The sequence below is a fragment of the Amphiura filiformis genome, chromosome 1 (assembly GCF_039555335.1).
Source record: "Amphiura filiformis chromosome 1, Afil_fr2py, whole genome shotgun sequence".
NCBI classification, from domain to species: domain Eukaryota; kingdom Metazoa; phylum Echinodermata; class Ophiuroidea; order Amphilepidida; family Amphiuridae; genus Amphiura; species Amphiura filiformis.
Window position 1 is genome coordinate 57,053,436 of NC_092628.1, and position 22,139 is coordinate 57,075,574.

The following is a 22,139-nucleotide window of genomic DNA, read 5'->3' on the forward strand; positions in this document are numbered from 1 at the left end:
AAAATGGCAAATTTGATGAATAAATATACTAATATTAGGGATATGCACTGTCAATACATTTGCCACTATAACGGTTTCCCATTTACTGTTGTGTGCACTCACACATGTATTGTCAATGCAGACACAAATCAATGCCGTAAGTCACATGGTATGCAGTACTTCCATTGTCCCGATTTAAACCTAAAACAGGTTGTTTCAAGAAATTCCTGATTCCACCAGAAAGCATTAACCAAACTCTCTCCTAATTGGTCAGTAAATAGAGAAGACTTTCCTTTATCAAGAGATCAACTTTTTTTAAAGAAAAATTTAATGAGATAAGAACTACAACATGTTGAAGTGACGCCATTCTGTGCATCAGGTCTTGAAACACAATTATTGATTCAGACAAGCAAACTTACATACTCATAAAATTGAACTATTTTTGAAGACCAAATGTGCAGGATGTTAAGAAATTAAAGAATGTTTAAGGTTGGTCTGAACCCTGGAATTATGGAAACTTTCGGGCCTCATAACTTCTAAATTGTTGGTCTAAAGTATATAAAAGTATACATATTTAAAATTGGCAAAGACTTGATAAGTTCATCTGTGAGGTCAAATTTGGGCCAAAATGGCACTTTGGCCCAAAATCTAAAAATAACGGTTTTGGCCCACTTCTTTTTGTGCACCGTAACAAAAAAATTCTTGAGCCAAAAGTTTTTTGAAACTAATTTTTGAAAACTAGATCAAAATATCTAGGACCCGTTTTTTCATTTTTTTGAATTTTGACCAATTTCACCAAAAATATTTGAAATTTGTGCCAAAATCGGGCTTTTTTATGATTTTTTTGAAAAATCAGCATTTTTTGACCATTTTTGGTGCAAATTTCTCAAAGTTAGTCGAAATTTAAAAAATGAAAAAGCGGGTCCCAGATATTTTGATCTAGTTTTAAAAATTAGTTTCAAAAAATTTTGGCCCAAGAATTTTTTGTTACGGTGCACAAAAAGAAGTGGGCCAAAAACCGTTATTTTTGGGATTTTGGGCCAAAAGTGCCATTTTGGCCCAAATTTGACCTCTCAGATGAACTTATCAAGTCTTTGCCATTCTAAATATGTATATTAGTTTGTAAATTAAATCTAATACTGGAACTAATTTTCAACTCACTTTGCTACGTTGCGTCCGAAAACATCGGACTTCGTCAGGCATCTGATCTGACTGGATGAATAATCTACACCAAGATCTAAATATGTATACTTTTATATACTTTAGACCAACAATTTAGAAGTTATGAGGCTCGAAAGTTTCCATAATTCCAGGGTTCAGACCAACCTTAAGCCTGCCAAAACCCATCTCAAATTATGCACTTTTGACCACCATGTGCATTTTAGATATGCTACCCATCATGGCTTCCATGCACACACAGTATATTGCTCAATGTAGTAAAGATAACCTTTGTGTTGGAGCAAATTTCTCAAAATTGGTAGTGATTAATGTTACCAAACTTATGTCATGATGAAATATAATCATATTTGAAGATAAAATGTGCTGAACTTAAAAGATTGAACAATGTTTAAGACTACCGCTATTCATTTGAAATAATGCACTTATTGTTCAGGATAGGAAGCTTCTTAGCCTTATATAAACTCCTCAACACAAGTAATCTATATCTCAGATTATTTGTGACATATTCATATCGTGTTGCAAATCAATGGATAGCTACATTATTTCCTTTTGCAATGACACCACATTTAAAACAATCACCCTTTTCACGGTTGAGTACACGTCTTCTGAATGTAGTGGGAACTCAAACAGAATGTGCCAAATTGACCATTATTCTGTGCTCAAACAACACTAGTCACAAACCTCAATACCGGGTGGAAAACCATACACAGCCACAACAGCCAAGCACCTCCTCCCATGCATGCTGCTCACCAACCTGGTCACACGTTGCTGTAGAATGGCATTCCATTCTTCAACCAGGATTCGTTGCAGGTCATTCAATGTTGTTGCATTGGCTACTCTGGCACATACAGCAAGACCAAGCTGGTCTCGCTAGTATTCATCGGGTAGAGGCCTGGGCTGATGGCAGGCTATTCCATTCTCTCGGCTCCCATATTCTGTAGGTAGTCGTTGACTACCCTGGCTCTGCGGGGGCAAGCGTTGTTATCTTGGAGGATTGCATTGGGTCTCAGATTGTGAAAATATGTGACGTGTCATGTCAAAAGGAGGCACTTTTGGGCAGGATCGTAAATGGAGAAATAGCCAAAAAGCTGCCCGGGAGTGATTTTTTCACAATTTGGGTTTGTTGCGAATTTGTGATGTTATTAATGTTTAAAATATTGTCTGACAGTTTCAGACCGGAATATAAACTGGCATCTTGTATTTTTTGAGACATTTTTCAAGGTGATTCCTACTCTCAACATTGCCAATAATATTTTTGTTTTTTTTTTTCTCAATTTCCAATTTTATAATACCATAACTTCGGAACAAAATATCTTCGCTTAGGAATGTCCGATTTCATTGGGAAAAACGACGTTGTGGAGCAAAATATCTCTATATTTAATATATGTAAAAACATCAAAGTTGATAACCTGCCCAAAAGTGTCTCCTTTTGACATGACACGTCACATACAGGCTGAGTCAAAAAGAAGTAAACTCATGTTTGAGGGGCTGTAACTCGAGATCTGTAAGGCATCTGCTAAAAATGAAAATACCACTGGAAAGAGCAAATTCTACACGTCTAAATTAAAAAAAGAATTGTTGCAATTGCTCACAGAAAACTAAAGTTATACTCATTTGAATACAACCACCCAACTTTCCAAACTTTTGTTGAGGAGTTTATATAAAATATGTCCCAGGTCTTATTAATAGGGCTTGAAATAAGTTCATACTTGCATAATTTTGAATATCATAAGGCCTGTATATTGTCCAACATCTATATTGTCCAGTGTGTAAATGTAATAGACAAAAAATACAGCATATTCAGCAACAGGCAAATATATGTTCTTTGTGTGCACTGAGAAATCTTGCATATTCTTGATGGCCAACAGTTTCAATGCATGTTTTGGTGCACGTGCTTCATGGATTGATTGACCCTCATTTACAGATGAGGCTGGACTTGGCCTGTTAGTGATTGGTCTGTATTTTTTAATTTATGGTAATGTATGAAAACATCCTACATTCTTCAGTCCACATTGTACTGTCCAGTGAAATAATAATGTATGCAATTTAATGTGCTGGAACCGGCATACGCAAAAAGTTTAACAATGCACTGGCTGTTATAAGACTAGCCAAGATACTTACCACTCAAAGAGTGCAGGCTGTGGTCTTTAAGATTATAAGTTAATGTCTAGCAATACTCTCTGCCTAGCAATACTCATACATGTTCTGTTTAATTATCTGCAGGAATTCACTCTTTGTGTTAGCAAGCAAGTAAGCATTGCACGGATTTATTCAAATAATTATGCACTGTACAGTCCAGTGGAATAATTATGTATGCATTTTCATGTGCTGGAACATTCTAATAATTATAACAGATTATAATTTAAGTTTTATCAAAAAACAGGGGTGGATTTCTCTTAACAGTTGCAACACAACAAAATATTGTATGTACATAACTAAAACTTGAGATTCTGTCAACAACCTGTCCCTGGCTGCACAATTTGTTTCCTCACCTCATAATGGCATTTATTCTGTTACTGTACCCATTTAATTATGTGTGGTCTTTCGTACAGTATCCATTTAAGATTGGGTATTAAATTGAGGAACAGGCAAGCTTTTTTACCAGTTTGAATTGCATGGTTCAGTGATAGAGGCATTCACCACATCAATCACTAAATTGTTGGTTCCTTTATATATTTTCATTTTTAAGGTAGGTAGGGTAATGTGTATAGGGTTAGGTTATAGAGGGACCGGGAAAACACCTGGGAAAGCATAATTTTAAATAGGAGGATCAGTGTCACATTAAGATACGAAGTTGTGTTCCAGAGACAGGTTGTTGACGGAAGCTCAGTATGCAAATTGTACTGAAAAGCCCATAACGTCATAACTCTTGATACTGACAAATAAGATATATGAATTTTCTTTTGAGAAAAGGATTGAATCCTTAACTAAGAGGGCAGCATATCAATTAAATAACAGTGTACTTATTGAGAATTTAGAGGGGTGGCATTGTACAGGGTTACCTGACAGAGCCATCTGATCCTCATCGTCTAACTCAAAATTACTTGTAACATGATATTCACAGATAAATAGCTGTAGAGTTCAAATATGATCAGGGTTGTCCTAACAGGTCAAGAATTCTGGAAAGTTGCCGGTCTAATGACAAAGTTGATAGCTCAGACATTTTTATTGTTCACTACTGATATAAAATGGTTTCATACTGGTAACTCAACAGTGTACTTACCTACCCAGGCATGTGGGCAGGTATGGGGTTACAGCCTTGCATATTATGATTTTAGCAAAATGCCAAATTACGGTTTACTATAAACCATCCATCTTTTGGTGATTCACCAAGTATGAGTAGGGCGGGGGTACTTGATTCAAGATGGGGTACAGATGAACTGCCAGTAGGTAAAAAAGATCAATGCAGAAATAATTTTTCACTCTTAAAAATTCACTGTTGACAGAATAAAACAATATCTGGGATTGTATGTGGATTCTATTTGGCAATATGCTGTGATCACGAATACCATAAATGTTCACCTAATGGCACACATGGGCTCCTCTGCCTTGGGGTAAATTTCATGTACAAAAAGAGCTGCCTCTAAAAATCCCAACAAGAATTAAGGGTACATGCCCTTACTTGCTGGTGGGATTTTTTATGTCTAAAATTCCAGTTATGTCAAGCAAGCCCATAGCGCCATTAGGCAAACGTTTACGGTATTATAACCATTTGCAATATCAGCTCTGGCAGAACTATATTGGCACATTATGTAATTATTTTGTAGAGGAGATTCAAAGTTATTAGAAAAAGTTATCTTGAGCACATCCTCTGCATCAGAGGAGAAGGATTTGTGAAGTAAGGAATAATGCATATGTGCAATCCTTAAGATTCTTTGTTTATAATATTTAATCATGTAAATCATATTAATAATTGCAACACAAAAACAAAAACATGTTGTATAATAATTTTATTGACCACCATGTTGGTTTATGTTATTACAAATAAAACTTGTATACACAGTTAAAATTAATATATGAATCTTGTTGTTTATTATTATACCTCAACCACTTCTATCAATATATAAAATAGATATACCATATTTCCTTGAATAAACGCCCCGGGGCATTGCATTTTCCAAACGGGGTGTTTATTTGAGGTCATTTTGAGAACAATAATTCCTGTTAAAATCATTAAGTAAGCTTAAAACTTGCGCTGAAATGACTATGAACTAGAAACACAGACTTCTGGTTCACTTCCGGTTTTCCGACCATGATTTTTGCTGATTATTGATGCTATTATCCACCATGTGAGCAAATTGGTAAGCTTACTACACAATAAAGCATGAAAATGTCGGCATTTTTTAAACATCTTGGTTGAAAAAAGTGGTGGGGGCATTTATTTGAGGGGGGCGACTATTCAAGGAAATACAGTATTTGCAAATATTTAAAAACGGAAGAAATGCTAAGCACGCCCACAATTCTTGGCATCTTTACTTTGCTTTCCAACATTTGTCGAGTTATAAACATGGTTTGCGAACAGTATTATTGGCATAATTTTTCTCTCACTCATCTCTCAACATACACACACACACTCGCGCTGAAAAAAATTAAAAATATAAATTGTGTTAATTAATATACATGTTAAACATAATTATTATGATACCATAGAATTTCATCTACAAGCATATATGCCTATATCCGAGTTTTTTCTTGGAAAAAATATATAAAAAGCAGACACCCTCCACAAAAACAATACAATAGATTGGTCTTACAAAAATACATGTTTGTACAGCCACCTATATCAGTAATATTTTTGCTCAAACTAAAAATAATGCTTGCCTTTCGTTACTCTCATATAAAAAAAACACCTCCTGTAGCAGCATATCGAGGGCTCAGAGCAAGAGTATCTTAACGCCAAAATTGCCATTTTGAGAAAAACCACGTTCTTGTAACTCTGTGGCGATAAGATTTTGTGGTGCCGAGTGCAAAAGCTAATGCAAACTCTATGGAACTCCACTGGAGGTAAGATGTTGCTCGGACACATTCGTTAGCCTAATTTTCAATTGTGTACTGTTTGAATATATACCATGGTGGAGTCAAGATTTTGTGGCTGTCAAATGGATGGTGTTGCAAGCTACATTTTCATACCAAAATCTCATTTTTGCCAAGAGTTATATTGTTGCACTGAGCCCTCGATATATACCTGTAGCAGGCACATTGGTGAAGGAAAGTATAATACCAAATAGTGAAATGCTGCATTTACAAGAATTTCAAATATTAATAATGAAATTATATAACTGACTGATTGAAACATATTCAGGCACTGATAAACAAAATTGTAGAATTAAACACAAATGAAATATTGCTACCATTATCTTGCAAAAATAACATAATACAAAAAAAGGCCACTTGTATGGAAGCCCAATAATATAATACCATTGGTTGTTAATACATATTGCTGGATTTGGAATATGGTTAGTTGGTTTGCATTTGTCCATATTAGTTAGCAATATTTACATCGGTTATACCTGTACATACTATCCCACATATAAATAACATTCAAATACTGTTAACATTTCGGCTAATCCTAGCATTGTGTAATACGTTACATATATTTGGTTTAATGCTAATATTCTTATACAAACCTTTGCACCATACCTCATTTCTGCAAAATGATGAATACCAGGTTACTATAAACTGTTCCTCTATCATCTTTGTTTCAGATGGACATTTTTGAAAAGACCATACATACCAGTCACATACAATACCTACATATTTTGTATAGCCCCTTCTCAAAAACTAGTGTATTGCATATATGTACTCACTCAATTAGCATTTTGTGCACATTTTATTACATTATTATGTTTAATGAATCCACGCGTGTGAAAATATTGGATCCAAAACATAATAATGATAAAATTGGATTCTTTACGCCCAATATTTATTGGTCTCGCTAAGAACTGTAAAATACTGGACTCGACTACATCTCATCCAATATTGTTAAACCATGGAGGTATATAAATAAATGGAGAATGATCGCCAGAATTCTAATCTCTTAAGTGGAGATTATCCGATTACCTCTATTCAATGAGTCACCAAACTTGAATGACTAGCCACTTCAGCCAAGCTATTGATCTCCACGATGGTTATGAGACTCTACCATGGTTCATTGATCGTCACTCCCAAAATTTCCTCATAGGAATTGACCCTACATTGACCCGTGCGGAAGGCTTGTAAAAGAGACTGTATAATGGCGTCAGCTAGTCAATTAGCTGTTCAAAGTCGCCAGTTTTGATAGCTTATAGTTTCAATGTATGATTGTGCGAAAACCCGATGAAATTTGGATGTTCTGTTCTCAAGTTATGAAACTGTTTTCAACACTAGTTGTGCCGTAACTTGACAAATATACTTAGTTTTCATGTTCATATATTAAGCTTTGAAGGGGGTCTGAGGGAGTTCAAATATAGTGCAAATGAAAGCAAAACGTTTTTACCTTCCGATTGTGAAAAAATTATGTTGGGCCAATTTGGGCCAATTGAGTTAAGAGCGAGTAAAATTTACGGAAGTACTTGAATTCAGCTAAAATCTTTTCATCATCATTAAACTTCTCATTTTATAATAAATAATTATCAGTATTTAGGCCTAAATGATTATTAATATTATTAGGGGCCATCATTTTCTTTGGAGGGGGGTTCCAAATAGGCCTATACGGGGGTCATAACTTTTGGAAAGAAAAATAGGGGTCATAGCCTAATTTAATTTTTCAAGAGTCATGACCAAAATGTAGGGGGTCACAATATAACAGGTATAGGCCTACAGATAGGGTGTTTATTTTATTCAAAAAAACTGATTTCAATGCAATTTTTTGGCGAAAATGACATTTTGATATTAAATTTTCTGAAACATGAGCACTTTCCAATAAACATTATAAGTAACTGCATTTAGCACCCCATTGAAATAAATGACCAGTGAAACAGACTTAACAATGTAATCAGCTTAGCATAATCAATATCCCCTGAAATTGCCTATTCAACAATAATTGGTCATAACCAACGTAGTACAAAAGATGCTTGGCTAGATCATTCTCCATTTATTTATATACCTCCATGGTTAAACTCATAGCTCAACCAGTAAATATAGGCTTAATTGATCCAATTTTATATCAAACTTGTGTGGTTTTTTGTGTGGACTTTTTTCATTTTACATGCAACGTCTATGGAGAATGAAGATTAGAGAATGCTGGAAAGGGCATTAGAGCCTCATATCATTTTAGGCACTTAAATGCCCATAAAAATAACCCCATACAACTATGTAACAAAATTTGCATCAGATGCTACTTGAGTTAAGTTCAAATATAAGTAAATACTTCTGCAGAGGGGGCTATGGCTAAAACAAAAAATGTCCTCCTATACCTTAGTGGTTATGAAACAAAGGTGCTATCACCCTATGCAAATCACCAAAAATGGTGAATATGTCACCCCCTATCATGTCTATAGTCATAATACAAAAGGACCCGTTTACATTTATCTTGAATTCATCATTATGCAGTGATCATGATGATACGATTGTTATGTAACTTTAGGCACAGCTAATTAGTATTCTCTGAAATAATCTATTACTAGCTTCAATACTGATGTATACAAATATATATGATTACTTGAACCTTGTACCTTCAGTCTTCAGTGGATAACTTCCTACAGCAGCTCATGGAACTAAACTGGAAGAGGGATACTGTGACCTCACAGTCGGTGCGGTGCGAAAAACTTAGATTTGGTGCTGTACATCAGGAAGGTGCAAGTAAAAAGTATGCTGAATGGTTTAGAGTGTCTTCATGCTGACCCTAGCACTGATTGAACTCTATTACCTCTGCTGGACGTACACAAGTTGTTCCAGGAGTGTTTTGGTTACAGTAAAATATGTATTTCAATTAAGGGAGTCTTTATGTCAATGTACCGTTTTTATAATTGGCAGCATATTGCAGATTAGGAGTAAATGGATGATGTCATATATTTATGAAGTTTGCAAAAGCTGAAAACATGCCAAATAGTGTATATGAAGCATCTGAGGTGTTACCAAATTCAATAGCCCTAACATTTTTAGATATGTCAACAATAATTGGTAAAATATTACAATCGACAAGACCATTGAACCATATTCAGCCTGGCTTGCAGATTTTATGAACTGTTCTTAATAATGTTATCCACTTACCACCTGATTGGCAATAGGCTGCCAATTATAAGAATAGTCTTAACATTTTCTGTAGTGATGTATCCCAGTCTAAAATAGAGGAAACGTTTGTTCCAACCAGATTCACTAAAAGTTGTCACTAAAAATGTTCATATGTGATATTTCAACAAGCAGTAACAGGGTTGTGTGGACAACTAGGGTCTTTCAATGAGAAGATTGACACCAAAAAGGGGTCATTGGGTGAAAAGGTCTGAAAAGGGGATTCGTTCAGTGAGACTTGGACAATTCTTTTGGATCATAATGATGATGAACTATAAAATTTGGCACATTTTTGATTTGAAAATTTCAAATAATCTTAAAATGTCATATATATTGCATATTTGAAAAAAAATATGTAACTTTTTTTTTGAAAATTGGGCCATTGGATGACAGTGAAACAAAAACAACATTGGGTGGAATGGATTCGAAAAAGGGGTAAGTGTGCCTGCACACCCTGTCATCCATTTTCAGTGAGTGCCCCCTCCCCCAGGACAAGAACTTTCAAGCTGATGGGAATTGCTTTTCTTTTTGCAATGAAATGTTGCCCTTGTTTGGGGATGTAATCATATCATGCAATGATTTGGCAACTGATGCTTAAAATGTTTTGTGACTTCTCTCTAGTTCGAAGGTTCTCTAGTCTGAAGGGTCGCTGGTCCGAAAACCAAATTAAGTTCGCTAATCTGAATGTTCTCTAGTCCGAATATAGAAAAAGGCTTAGGGTTAGTGTTAGGGTTAGCGAGCCTTATTCTATATTCGGACTAGAGAACCCTATTATAATTCAGACTAGCGAACCTTCGGAATGAGAGAACCCGATATTCGGACTAGCAAACCTTTCTCAGAATTCGGACTAGCGACTGGTAAATTACGTGTTCGGACTAGCGAACCTTCGGACTAAGGTTAGAGTTGTCAGCAAAATGTTTTGCATGACTTAACATGCAATGCTATGAAACATTAATTTGTTGTAGTAATTGGCAACATTGGACGAGTTGCAAGCATAAAACGATGCCTGTAACCTTTTTTCACTCTTTTGATCTAAACCAAGGCTTCTGGCACTTGGTGGCACAAAGGCAAACTGGAGTTCAATTAAACAAATGAGTCATTCATGTTATCATCTTCTAAGTCTTCTGGAAGCTTGACAGGAACATACATTTGGAATGTGTAGTCTTTCAAGTTGATTTGCTTCTGCAGGGGTAAAAAGAAAAATGATTTAGTGCATTTGTCCAAAAAATGACTTCATTTTCAAATAAATGTATTCTATATCAAATAATAACTTTAAATATGGCTAGGATTGCATGTTTTTACTTTTTGGGGATTTATGTGGTATTTTGTTTTAAATACATTACTACTTATCTGCTACTGTATAGTAGGATATTTTCGCTTTGTAAATTTTTTTGTGATTTTATCAATTCTGGACAGTTTAGTGGGTCTTTAATTTTGTGTTTCCAAATATATTCACATTAAATTATATGTGTAATAAACATTTTTGCTGGGTTAAAAATTTGCGGCTACCTGTTGGACCACGAAAAGCAAAAAAAATTAAACCCCCTATTAAACTCGCTATACAGTATTTAAAAAGTGTGATAAATTAAAGCAAATTGGGTGTTTGCAATGATAACCAGTCTATTTCTTACAAAATTAGATGCCGTTTACAAGCAGTTTCTGAACAACAATGTAAAGATTCGTGAAAACAATGTCATGATGCAACTGCACACAAAACCGTGTAATGCAATGAACATGGTCTGGGGTGTAGGCTGTTGTAAATACAGTACATTTGTTAAGTCAACTTAGGATTGAAAAGCTGTTGAATTGAATTTAGAATGTGTTTATTATCTTTTTTAAATTTAAATTTTAGCCAGTCATAAAAATCGGACAAAATGAAGCATAACCCTATGATAACTTATGGTTGGAAAAAAAGAGCTTTGCACCATGAAAGAAGTTGATAATGTCACCATCTATGGTCATCATAATACAAAAGGACCTGTTTATTGTCTCGCCTGAATGTTCAGGGAGAGACTTAGTAATCACTATGGTGTGTGTGTGTCCGTGTGGGGGTGCGTGTGTGCGTTCGGAAAAAGCTTGTGAACAGCGTTATCTTGAGAACCGTAAGTGCTATGATGATGAAACTTTATAGGGGTAGCATGACCAGAGGGTGTCGACCTGATTAGATTTTGGCGCAAAATATGGTAATTAAGTACCTAATTTGCATAATTTATGCGTAATAAGCAAAATACCTTGTGAACAGATTATCTGGAGATCCGTATGGGGTACAGTGGCGTAACTTGGTGGGGAGTAAGCGTGGCCAGATGTTCTCGACCTGATTAGATTTTCAGCGCAAAATATGCTAATTAAGTACCTAATTTGCATAATTTATGCGTATTTGATGCGTATCAAGCAAAAAAAAACCTTGTGAACAGCTTATCTGGAGATCCGTATGGGGTACAGTGATGTAACTTGGTGGGGAGTAGCGTGGGCAGATGTTCTCGACCTGATTAGATTTTCAGCGCAAAATATGCTAATTATGTACCTAATTTGCATAATTTATGCGTATCAAGCAAAAAACCCTTGTGAACAGCTTATCTGGAGATCCGTATGGGGTACAGTGACGTAACTTGGTGAGGAGTAAGCGGGGCCAGAGGTTCTCGACCTGATTAGATTTTGAGCGTAAAATATGGTAATTAAGTACCTAATTTGCATAATATATGCGTAATAAGCAAAATACCTTGTGAACAGATTATCTGGAGATCCGTATGGGGTACAGTGGCGTAACTTGGTGAGGAGAAGCGGTGCCAGAGGTTCTCGACCGATTAGATTTTCATGAGGTCAAAGGTCACATACAAGGTCAACTGAGGTCACCAAATCTTTTAATAATTAATTTTCAACTGTGCATCACATATCCCAATAACAGCTTGATCGGTCATGTAATTAAGGAAATATGACGACTTTAAGATAGTCGCTTTCTTTGTAAAGTGTAGCAAAGTAGCACTTTCAATGAGTGATAACTCGTAAAGGAAGCATCTTTCTGTTTTGATTTATTTGATGAAATAGTTCTTTGGTATTGCCAAATTTGATTTTTCAGCGCAACATACTTTTTCCAATTTCGTGAGGTCAAAGGTCACATACAAGGTCAAAGGTCAACTGAGGTCACCAAATCTTTTAATAATTAATTTTCAACTGTGCATCACATATCCCAATAACAGCTTGATCGGTCATGTAATTAAGGAAATATGACGACTTTAAGATAGTCGCTTTCCATGTAAAGTATAGCAAAGTAGCACTTTCAATGAGTGATAACTCGTAAAGGAAGCATCTTTCTGTTTTGATTTATTACTTTGATGAAATAGTTCTTTGGTTTTGCCAAATTTTTGGAAGGTCATTACGGGGTCATCCGAGGTCACTCAGGGGTCATCTGAGGTCAAGTTATTAAAAACTCGTATGGGCATGAAACTTGGTGGGTACAGTCATCATTTAAAGCCAAATTTTTGGAAGGTCATTTTGGGGTCACCAGGGGTCATCTGAGGTCAAATTAGTAAAAACTGTCGTATGGACATGAAACTTGGTGGGTACAGTCAACATTTAAAGCCAAATTTTTGGAAGGTCATTTTGGGGTCACCAGGGGTCATCTGAGGTCAAATTAGTAAAACTGTCGTATGGACATGAAACTTGGTGGGTACAGTCAACATTTCAAGCCAAATTTTGGAAGGTCATTTCGGGGTCATCTGAGGTCAAATTAGTAAAAACTGTTGGATGGACATGGAACTTGGTGGGTACAGTCAACATTTAAAGCCAAATATTTGGAAGGTAATTTCGAGTCACCAGGGGTCATCTGAGGACAAATTAGTAAAAACTTCGTATGGGCATGAAACTTGATGGGTACAGTCAACATTTAAAGCCAAATTTTTGGAAGGTCATTTCGAGGCCACCAGGGGTCATCTGAGGTCAAATTAGTAAAAACTGTCTTATGGGCATGAAACTTAGCACGAGGGGTACAGTCAACATTTAGAGCCAAAATTTTAGAAGGTCATTTCAGGGCCACCAGGGGTCATCTGAGGTCATATTAGTAAAAACTGTTGCATGGGCATGAAACTTGGTGGGTACAGTTACCATCGGCCAGATAATCGTGCCCAGCCGATAACCGCCAAATTCATTTACCTCTCTACCAACAGTTATCGCAAAAGCAGGCGGTCACAAAAGCAGGCGAGACTCGTGGTTCGAGAACCGCCTTGTAGTTATCTATGATTCATCAGTATGCAGTGATCACAATGATATGACAACTCACCTTGCCTGATCCTTTGAGTTTCTTCATCTCCTGCACCAGCAAATCAAATGTAGGTCTACTCTCTGGTCGTCGATGCCAGCATCTCAACATCAGATCATACAGCTCCGTTGTACAATGTTTGGGCCAATCCATACGGTGATGAGCTTTTAGTTCACCAGTGAGATCAGTTGTCTTCATATTTGGGTAGGGCATTCCACCTGCATTAAGATTTTCATCAAATTAATAAATAGGTCAGCAGATCTACCAGTGTGATGGGCTTGGGTGATTTCAATGTCAATGTACACAAGTCATGTAATCTTCAAATGCTAACAGGGGTAATGTTGAAAAGTTGAGTATTGTTTCCTTAGCAAGGGTATCATGTGTTTATTTTAGGGTAGGTAGCTAGTAACTTCCTCTCTCTCCAAGCAGTGCCGCCGACAAGGGGGGTTAAGGAGTGCGTTACCCCTGGACCCGGGGTCCTAGGGGGCACGTAAAAATAAAGAAAACATACCTTAATGGGCCATTAAAAGCAAAGAAAAGAGACCTCAGTGGGCCTGTGCGTTCATTTTACCCCCGGGCCCGTAATGGCTCTCGGCGGCACTGTCTCCAAGGAAATGTTTGCATAGTTAATGCGTACCAATCAATTGACCACATTTGATCAAAAAACATAAAAGACCAGTTTGCAATATATGGTATCTAAAATGCACCAATGACAGGGGTATACTCAGGACTGGTGGACCTGGGGTGGAGTGACTCCTAATAGACAAAAAATAGGCTGATTTTGAATTTTTTTTTGCCTAAAAACCTGGGTCTAGCTCATACTCTTGATTATACAATGTTAAATTTGACTAAGTTACTTCTGGTTTCATTTCAGGGGTCATTTGAAATAAACATATGTGACGTGATCAAGGGAAATGAGTCACATGTCGACCCTGGTCGAAAATGAGTTTTACATAGGATTCTAAAGAGGACATTTAGAGCTTTCAGAAACTGAAAACCCCATGTTGATATGATTTTTCTTTGCAAAGTTACATTAATTTATCAATCGCTGAAAACAATATAAAACAAAAGAATTTAAACACTTTCTTTGCCAATATCTCAAAATCAATATTAGCGACATCCGACTCATTTCCCTTGATCGTGTCACATATGGAGATTCATAATATCTGGTGTGCCCCTCCCTCACACTTTTGTTGACTCTGTTGACTTACCTAAAGTGGCGATTTCCCAAAGGACTACTCCAAAGGACCACCTGTATGGTAGAGAAAAGGAAAAAAAGTCATTTGAATAATTATTTACATTATTTATCTAAAGAGAATAATAATAATAATTTATGTCACTCAGTCAATACAATAGACCACCTGTTCAGATGAGTTTGAGAAAACATCCTGAAAGGATGTGAAACGTCACTGATATCACATATAAAAATAGTAAGTTAACATTTTATATGATAACTTTTACTACTACTACTAATAATACTAATAATTTAGCTCCTATCTTTAGCAGTAATCCTATATGGGATATATCCATCTTACTGTACTGTCACAATGAGGACCAGGACCAGATTAATGCACAACTATAATGAAAGACAAAGATAAAGAGAATTTATCGCGTCTGGCGTCATCTGTCAATCAAACTCGAGCACGGTTTGTTTACAAGTGTCGTGATGATGACTTGCTGAACAGCGGATTTATAACCGGGCGCCTTATTGTTAATTTTGTACCTTTCGACATGCAAACCATCTCAAAAGTTAGGTCTTTATAGTAGGAAACCTTCTTAACCGAAGGCACCATGTCCACAATGCCTAGAAAAGCTGCTTTTTGCCTTGTAAAAGTCACGTAATTTTTAGCCATTTGCTGCTATTCCTTTTCTCCGATCAGCACCAGATAGATCGGTCTTCCTTTCTGGCGCTGATTAACCTGTGTAAACCAATCAAGGATCGTAATTGACAGTGACATCAGACGCGATAAATTCTTTTTATCTCTGTCTTTAATTATAATTTCAGACACATGCAAGTACAATTGTAACATGATTTGGTCCATGTAGGCCAAAGGCGGCAAATTTGAAATTGAGATAAAGGCAAAAATACAGAGTTAAAAAACAATAAGCTACATAAAATAGACATCACAAAACTTGATAACTTTAGATCCTAGACCTTTGGTGTTTCCTGTATATGATAGCTTAATGTTTATATGAGCTAATAATTATAGTAACTCAATTGTCAAAAATACCTCCTTTGGCCTTTGTGGACCAGATCGTGTCATAATGAAAATATAAATAGTTTTACAGCATACCCGATACATGAAAGTTGCTGGGCAACAATCCCAATGTACAATAAAGTAGGCCACCCCTGTGCACCATATATCGTTTATGTTCTATTTTTATTAACAATACACAATGAAGCAAATCAATAAGACCCCATCCCTATATATATATGTTGTTACATGCATATGTGGTTAGCAGCTGCGTGATATTGATGTACTTACACATCACTCTTGTAGGTGTAGATCCCTTCTAATAAAGCCTCATATGCCATCCACCTGATCTGGTGTTTCTGTACAAAATAAACACATAATGTATTATAGATGTTGTGGCCACAGGAAACAGCTGTGCAATTTTCATGTTAATTATGATAATTGCATGCAACACTCAAACTGATTTTTTTAGTACTTCCATGGTCCAGGTATAATACATGTACACTGGTGATCGGCGATCTCTTCCCTTTTTTCTACGTGCCAATGACCAATGAGTCAACCGTCTTGTTGTCAAGGGTGTTGATCAGCCAATCAGCATGATTGCTTATCACTTCTGTGTTTACTCTTGTGTACGCTTGGTGCACAATACAGACCACAGAAGTAATAAAAAATTAACTTAAAGCAATAATGTGTGATTTGCATAAAAGAATAGATTCTTATTTAAATGTTTAACTGATCACATTATCCCCTTTTAATTTCGAGCCAAACAAATGAGGTATAATGAAGAAAATTGCGATTCATTCTATGCCTACAATGCATGTACTACACTCGCCGATCGTATTACATGTAACTGCACGGAGCATCGCACTCGACATGTGTACATACAAGCTGACATCCACGGTACATGTTAGCAAGTACTCGATCGTTGAACTCTGAATAAAACCAGGTCGACCCGGTTTTAATACAAAAAGTTACATTTTACTGTTATTAAAGCACCTCAGGCTTAGTCTTTTACGTGGTATTTTAGTATACCACTGGGCATTATAATTATGCAAAAAGTAGAAATCCAAGTAAAATTGAGGGCGTCGCTGTGAAGCAAATCACACATGGCTTTAAGGCCTATTTAAAAAACATTTGTATTACATTATTTTAAGCTCTGGAAAACTTCACTCATAACGTTATCAGCATTACTCATTTGGCCTACTGCTTTTTTTCAATAGTTTTAGTAATATTACAATGATTTTAAGTAGCCTAAACCTTTTTTAGAGTATTTTGTGGACATAAACTGTGTTAAATAGCTTCTGTTTTCAAGTATATTTTGAAGCTGTTTGCAGCTATAACTGCAAGAATTACTTGCTTCAATACAGTCATTGTGGGTTTAAGAGCAAACTGCTTACTCAATATACAACAAAACAGGTTCAATTGTTGAATTAACTTGCTCCTTGGGTTTTCCCCACCCATTGGGATCCTCCAAGTTCTCAAAAAGATTGACAGTTCACATGTTTATACTGTCAGCTGTAGTTGACAGGGTGCGGCCCTGGGTGTGGCTATGATTAAGCAGTAAAACCAAACAAACAAAAACCTGTTTATAACATCAAAGTATTAAACCGTCTTAAAATGTGTTACTTACATTTCGTGGTGCCCTAAATATAGCATAGTCTTGATATATTGGCACGTCTGTAGCAGCTCCAAAATCTCCTATCTTGGCTTTATTATTGAATGTTATTAACACATTCTTTGCACACAGGTTTCTGTGTACATACTGCAAAAAGAAATATATATGATGGTACCAATATTAAACCAGGTGTTGATACAATTTTAAAGTATGCATGGCCAAAAGAAAGAGGGATCAATTTCTTCTGTTATATTGTTTTCTGCAACATGAAAATGTTCAGATTTCAGGAAAGGTTTGGGAATGTACTCTCAAGATTCCTATTTCAGTCTTGGTTTTCATCCCCGTGGTGTGGTATCGAATATGTTTTAATGGGCTAACCCAGGCATGTGGCCTAGACTGCTGCCCTCAGTCGTCAACCGTCTGGATTGACGACTGAGAAAACTACTTGGAAAAAAAGTGACGGATTTTGCAACAGGATTCCTGTGGCATAGAGCATCTTGCAGTTGTGTCCAAATTGACCTTTTGACCGAGTTTGTTGTTTTTAGAAGTTCAGAGCGCGATCTTGTCACAGGGCGCGGTACAGCTGACACGCTTGATGCACGCTGGCGTCGCTAGTCAATCGCTTCTGGCGCACAACTGAAGTCGCATTGAATAGTTTTCAGAAGTCCGTCATGATATTGGCTGTAAGATAATCAGTCGTCACTACGAAGCATACACAGTACATGCGAAGTGTAGAAGGCTGATTGGAATTAGTCTACATGTGGCCATGGGAGCAGGGGTACACAGGATATGTGCTTCGAGCTTCCAAAATTTCAAAGGGTAATTTTACTGAAATCTAGGGATTTACCTAAAATAGGAAACCATATATCTGAGAATTTTTTCTTCAAAACATAGACCCATGTTTCATGGTCTTTTATTGTGTTTATACCCTTTCACAAGTTCCCTTTTGGAAAGAAATTTGTTACTGAATGTAAAATGCCATTCCTCTCAACTCATAATTACTAACACATTAATTGCATCCTAACAGCTATTGCACATATGCAAAACTGAGCATTTTTTAAACTTTTTCCTTATAGGGACAACAGCTTCCTTGAGATGAAACTCTTACCTTGAGTGCAGCCATATGTCGCATGCCTGCAGCTATATCGCATGCAAAATTGAGTAGTTCTTCTTGTGGTAAAGGTGCAAATGGTTCTTGGTCTCGGCGGCGAGCCCTGCAGCGGCGTAAGATGCGTAACAAGTCTCCACGAGATGCGTACTGTGTTATGAGACAAGATTGAGCTAAAAAGAACAAATGACAACATATTATTAGTGTTGCCATGATGTTACCATACTGTCTATGTATGTGCAGGAAATAATGCCTGGGATTTTTGTTCCTTTGTTTTTAATTATATGCCAGTGTCTGTTGCACTGTTGAAACACATATTGGTTATTATCGGGATAGATGTTTCACTAATAACTTATTATTTCTTGAAACTATTGTTGCAAAGTAGTCATGATTGGACATGTTTCCTATCAAAATCATTGTGGGCTGATAGGAATTTTCCTTACCCTGAACTTGGTTGAAATATTGTTATTTTTCTTGGATTCTGCATCAGATCCATCCCAATATATTTATGTTTGAATGTTAATCAAGATTTGATACGTTCATATACACTGGACCCTTCCCTAATTAGCCTACATTGTACTATCTATACACTTCCCTCACCACATGGGTATTCCAGTTGAAATCCATACACCCCCTATGGAAAACATGACCTTTAATCTCCCACACTGGGGGTGTCAATTTCAAATCTGCTACCTGAATGGATGACTATATTTGACATCTACACTTCCTGTGTTGAATATTAAGGTCATGTCTTCCATAGGGGGTGTATGGATTTCAACTGAAATAGTCCCATGACAGGGGGCCACTGCCCAAACACTTTCAATCCACCTTAAGATTGATTTATTATAGGGGTTTATCAATCAATTTTAAGATCAATGGAGTAAGGCTTTGTGAAACAGACCCCTGCAATTATAACTTACTTGCACTTTCTTCATTATTTGGTTCTTGGGTTCTATTACACATTCCCATTAGCCATAAGATGTTTGGATGTCGACCAAGATTAGCCATGACTTCAAACTCCGTTTTCAGCTCATCTACCGAATCGTTGTCATCTTCATCTGAAAGACAATCATAACATGTACATGTTAATTCAGCATGGATTTGCATATGTGACACAATCTGATCCATTCATACCAAAGTTGGACATCATTGAATATTAGAGTTATTACCCTCACTAACTTACTCAGTACCAAAGCTTTAATACTGATGTTGAAATCCATAAGTTTAGTTTCTAGCATACTTAGTTGAAGGTATGAACTTTTTATGTATCCATTTTCGTATGTGTTGCATTGTTTTGCTCCTTATTTTTGTCTCTATCTCAATTTCATTATTTGGTCTGATCAAGTCACATGATGCGTATTGCATTGCATGTAGTGATGCCACCAGACATCAGTTACGCTGTAGTACACTTTTCATGTAAAAGAGAGACGTAATGACCATCTAAACACTTTATTTGAGAGACTTGTAACCAGTGTATTGCTTTTTCCTCCTCACATTGTTCAATATGCATTATATAAATATGTAAATCAGTTTGGCCAGATAAATATGTGTGTATCCTGAAAAAGTTTAAAAGTTACACCTAACTGCAATGTTACTGATCTATTCCTTTGGTACTGTTGCTAGCCAGGTATATATCACATGTATATATCATGTTTGTGTGATGTGATCATTTATTAATGTTTCTATTGCTTTGGTACTGTAGCTAGCAAAGTACAAGTATACATGTATGCATGTATTGTAATATATATATTTTTTCACATGTTTTCTACCAAACACCATGTAATGGTGAGTAACTAAATGGTACATTGTGAACATGGATATTTATTATGGAGATGATAGCTGTGGCTTAAAATCTCGAACATTAGCTTTTATACAGAGAAAATCAATCAGTTGCAGGGGAAAGTTTTAACTTGTCATGCCTACCTCTCAATAATTTCACAATAACCTTTTGTTCCCCATCATTTTTAGATTTCAGCAACCCTTCACAGATGTAAGAAAACTGTCCACTATGCAGTAATTTGCCAATATTTAGGTCCTCCTCAGCAACCATCCACCCCTCTCTAGCATAGCGAACTTTCATGGAACTCACACCATCGGGAACAAGGAAAGATTCCTGGTTGAACTGAAATGAAAGATACAAAAATGTACATTAGACAAGGTAAAATAAATGTGTTATGTTCACTGCTCATAGCTAGGTCCTTTTTGGGGGTGCAGTGGCTCAATATCTTTGATAAATTATTCTTCTTATTGAGTCTTATTTCTCCATTATTCTGATCTTTAAATGAGAAAGTGTCTCCTCTATTAAAAAGCTTGTTCAAGCGCACCAGGGTCCAGCATTGTCACCGGTGTGTCCAGGATCTTTTCCTGCGGGGGGCTCAGTGGGGCTTTCAGAGTTATGCGGGGGGCTTAATGGCTAAAATCACCAAAAAACGGCTGATTTTACATGATTTTTAACAAAGTGCGGGGGCATCAGCACCTAAAGCCCCCTCCCCCACCCCCCGGACACGCCACTGATTGTGGTGCAAAAATCACACCCACCCTTGTTCTCATTCAATTATTGTTTTAGCACATTATTGCAACCTTTATAGTACAGTACTTTAGAGAACATGATACACTTTTACTTCTCCAGTTATGTTTATTGTTTATGAAAGGAGGATTTCGTGATCCTAGCATCTTTTTATGACATTTTTCAGTAGATATCCATGCTTATTCCCCAAATTTGAGTTGATTCTGATTTTGCGTTTGCGAGTTATGCATGATTATGTGTATCACCGCCCATGGCTACTTTTCAAATTTGCCGGTAGGCCTATATTTGCTAAACAAATTAATCTGCAAGAAAATTTTGGTACATAAACATTATGTAGCCAGAGGTTTCCAGTGGGTATAAAAATCTCAACTTTTTTTGAAAAAAGTGTGGGGATGAGGCTGTGGATCACGAAATGCCCTTTTAAGATGATCATTACTAATCAGTGTGTCCAGGATTAAAACTTGCCAAGGGGATTTGCAAGTTTTACTTGTTGTATTTTTTTATTTTACATACCTTCTATAACTCCAATTGAAGTAATTCACATTTTGACAGAAATTTGCATACAATGGGTCTTTAGAACATGTAAAGCGACGTAGGATAACAATAATAATAATAATAATAATAATAATAATAATAATAATAATTTAATTCTTATATAGCGCAGTACAATATAATATCTCAAAGCGCTTTAAAATAAACATGATAATAACACATGATACAAATTTAAACATGGAAAGCAAATATATAAAATGCACTGTTTAAAAACTATGCACATATAAAACCAATTAAGAACAAGATTAAAACCTATACCAAAACAATGCATAAAGATAAGCTAACATGACACATTTAAACGAGCGCAAGTACAGTAAAAAAAAAAAAAAAAAAAATTATGTGCAAGGTAAAGCTTAAGTAATCATTTAAAAATACAACATAATTACACAGGAAAATACAGTATCGAAATGCAGGGAACCAAACTGCGGGATCATAACACATTGAAAGGCTTTCTAATGTTGAGGCAGTCAGAACATTATTTAGCCTTAACAGCATGCACATAATGTGATGGTGCAAGTGTG

At 36.2% G+C, this 22,139-nt stretch overlaps 1 protein-coding gene across 2 annotated transcripts in view; it reads right to left on the minus strand.

Annotated features, from left to right (window-relative positions):
- Positions 1 to 9,450: 9,450 nt before the first annotated feature.
- The window catches only part of LOC140149513 (fibroblast growth factor receptor 4-like), a 62,771-nt gene continuing 50,082 nt past the window's right edge, over positions 9,451 to 22,139 (minus strand). Inside the window, exons 7-14 of one of the 2 annotated variants that reach the window (XM_072171604.1) lie at positions 20,463 to 20,661; positions 19,460 to 19,597; positions 18,540 to 18,712; positions 17,447 to 17,578; positions 16,108 to 16,175; positions 14,833 to 14,873; positions 13,643 to 13,839; positions 9,451 to 10,548 (exon numbers count right to left, since the gene is read on the minus strand). In XM_072171604.1, the coding sequence (XP_072027705.1) occupies positions 10,450 to 10,548; positions 13,643 to 13,839; positions 14,833 to 14,873; positions 16,108 to 16,175; positions 17,447 to 17,578; positions 18,540 to 18,712; positions 19,460 to 19,597; positions 20,463 to 20,661 (1,047 nt within the window). In that variant the 3' untranslated portion in view covers positions 9,451 to 10,449. The remainder of the gene's footprint in view (positions 10,549 to 13,642; positions 13,840 to 14,832; positions 14,874 to 16,107; positions 16,176 to 17,446; positions 17,579 to 18,539; positions 18,713 to 19,459; positions 19,598 to 20,462; positions 20,662 to 22,139) is intronic. The other variant, XM_072171606.1, reaches the window with a different exon arrangement.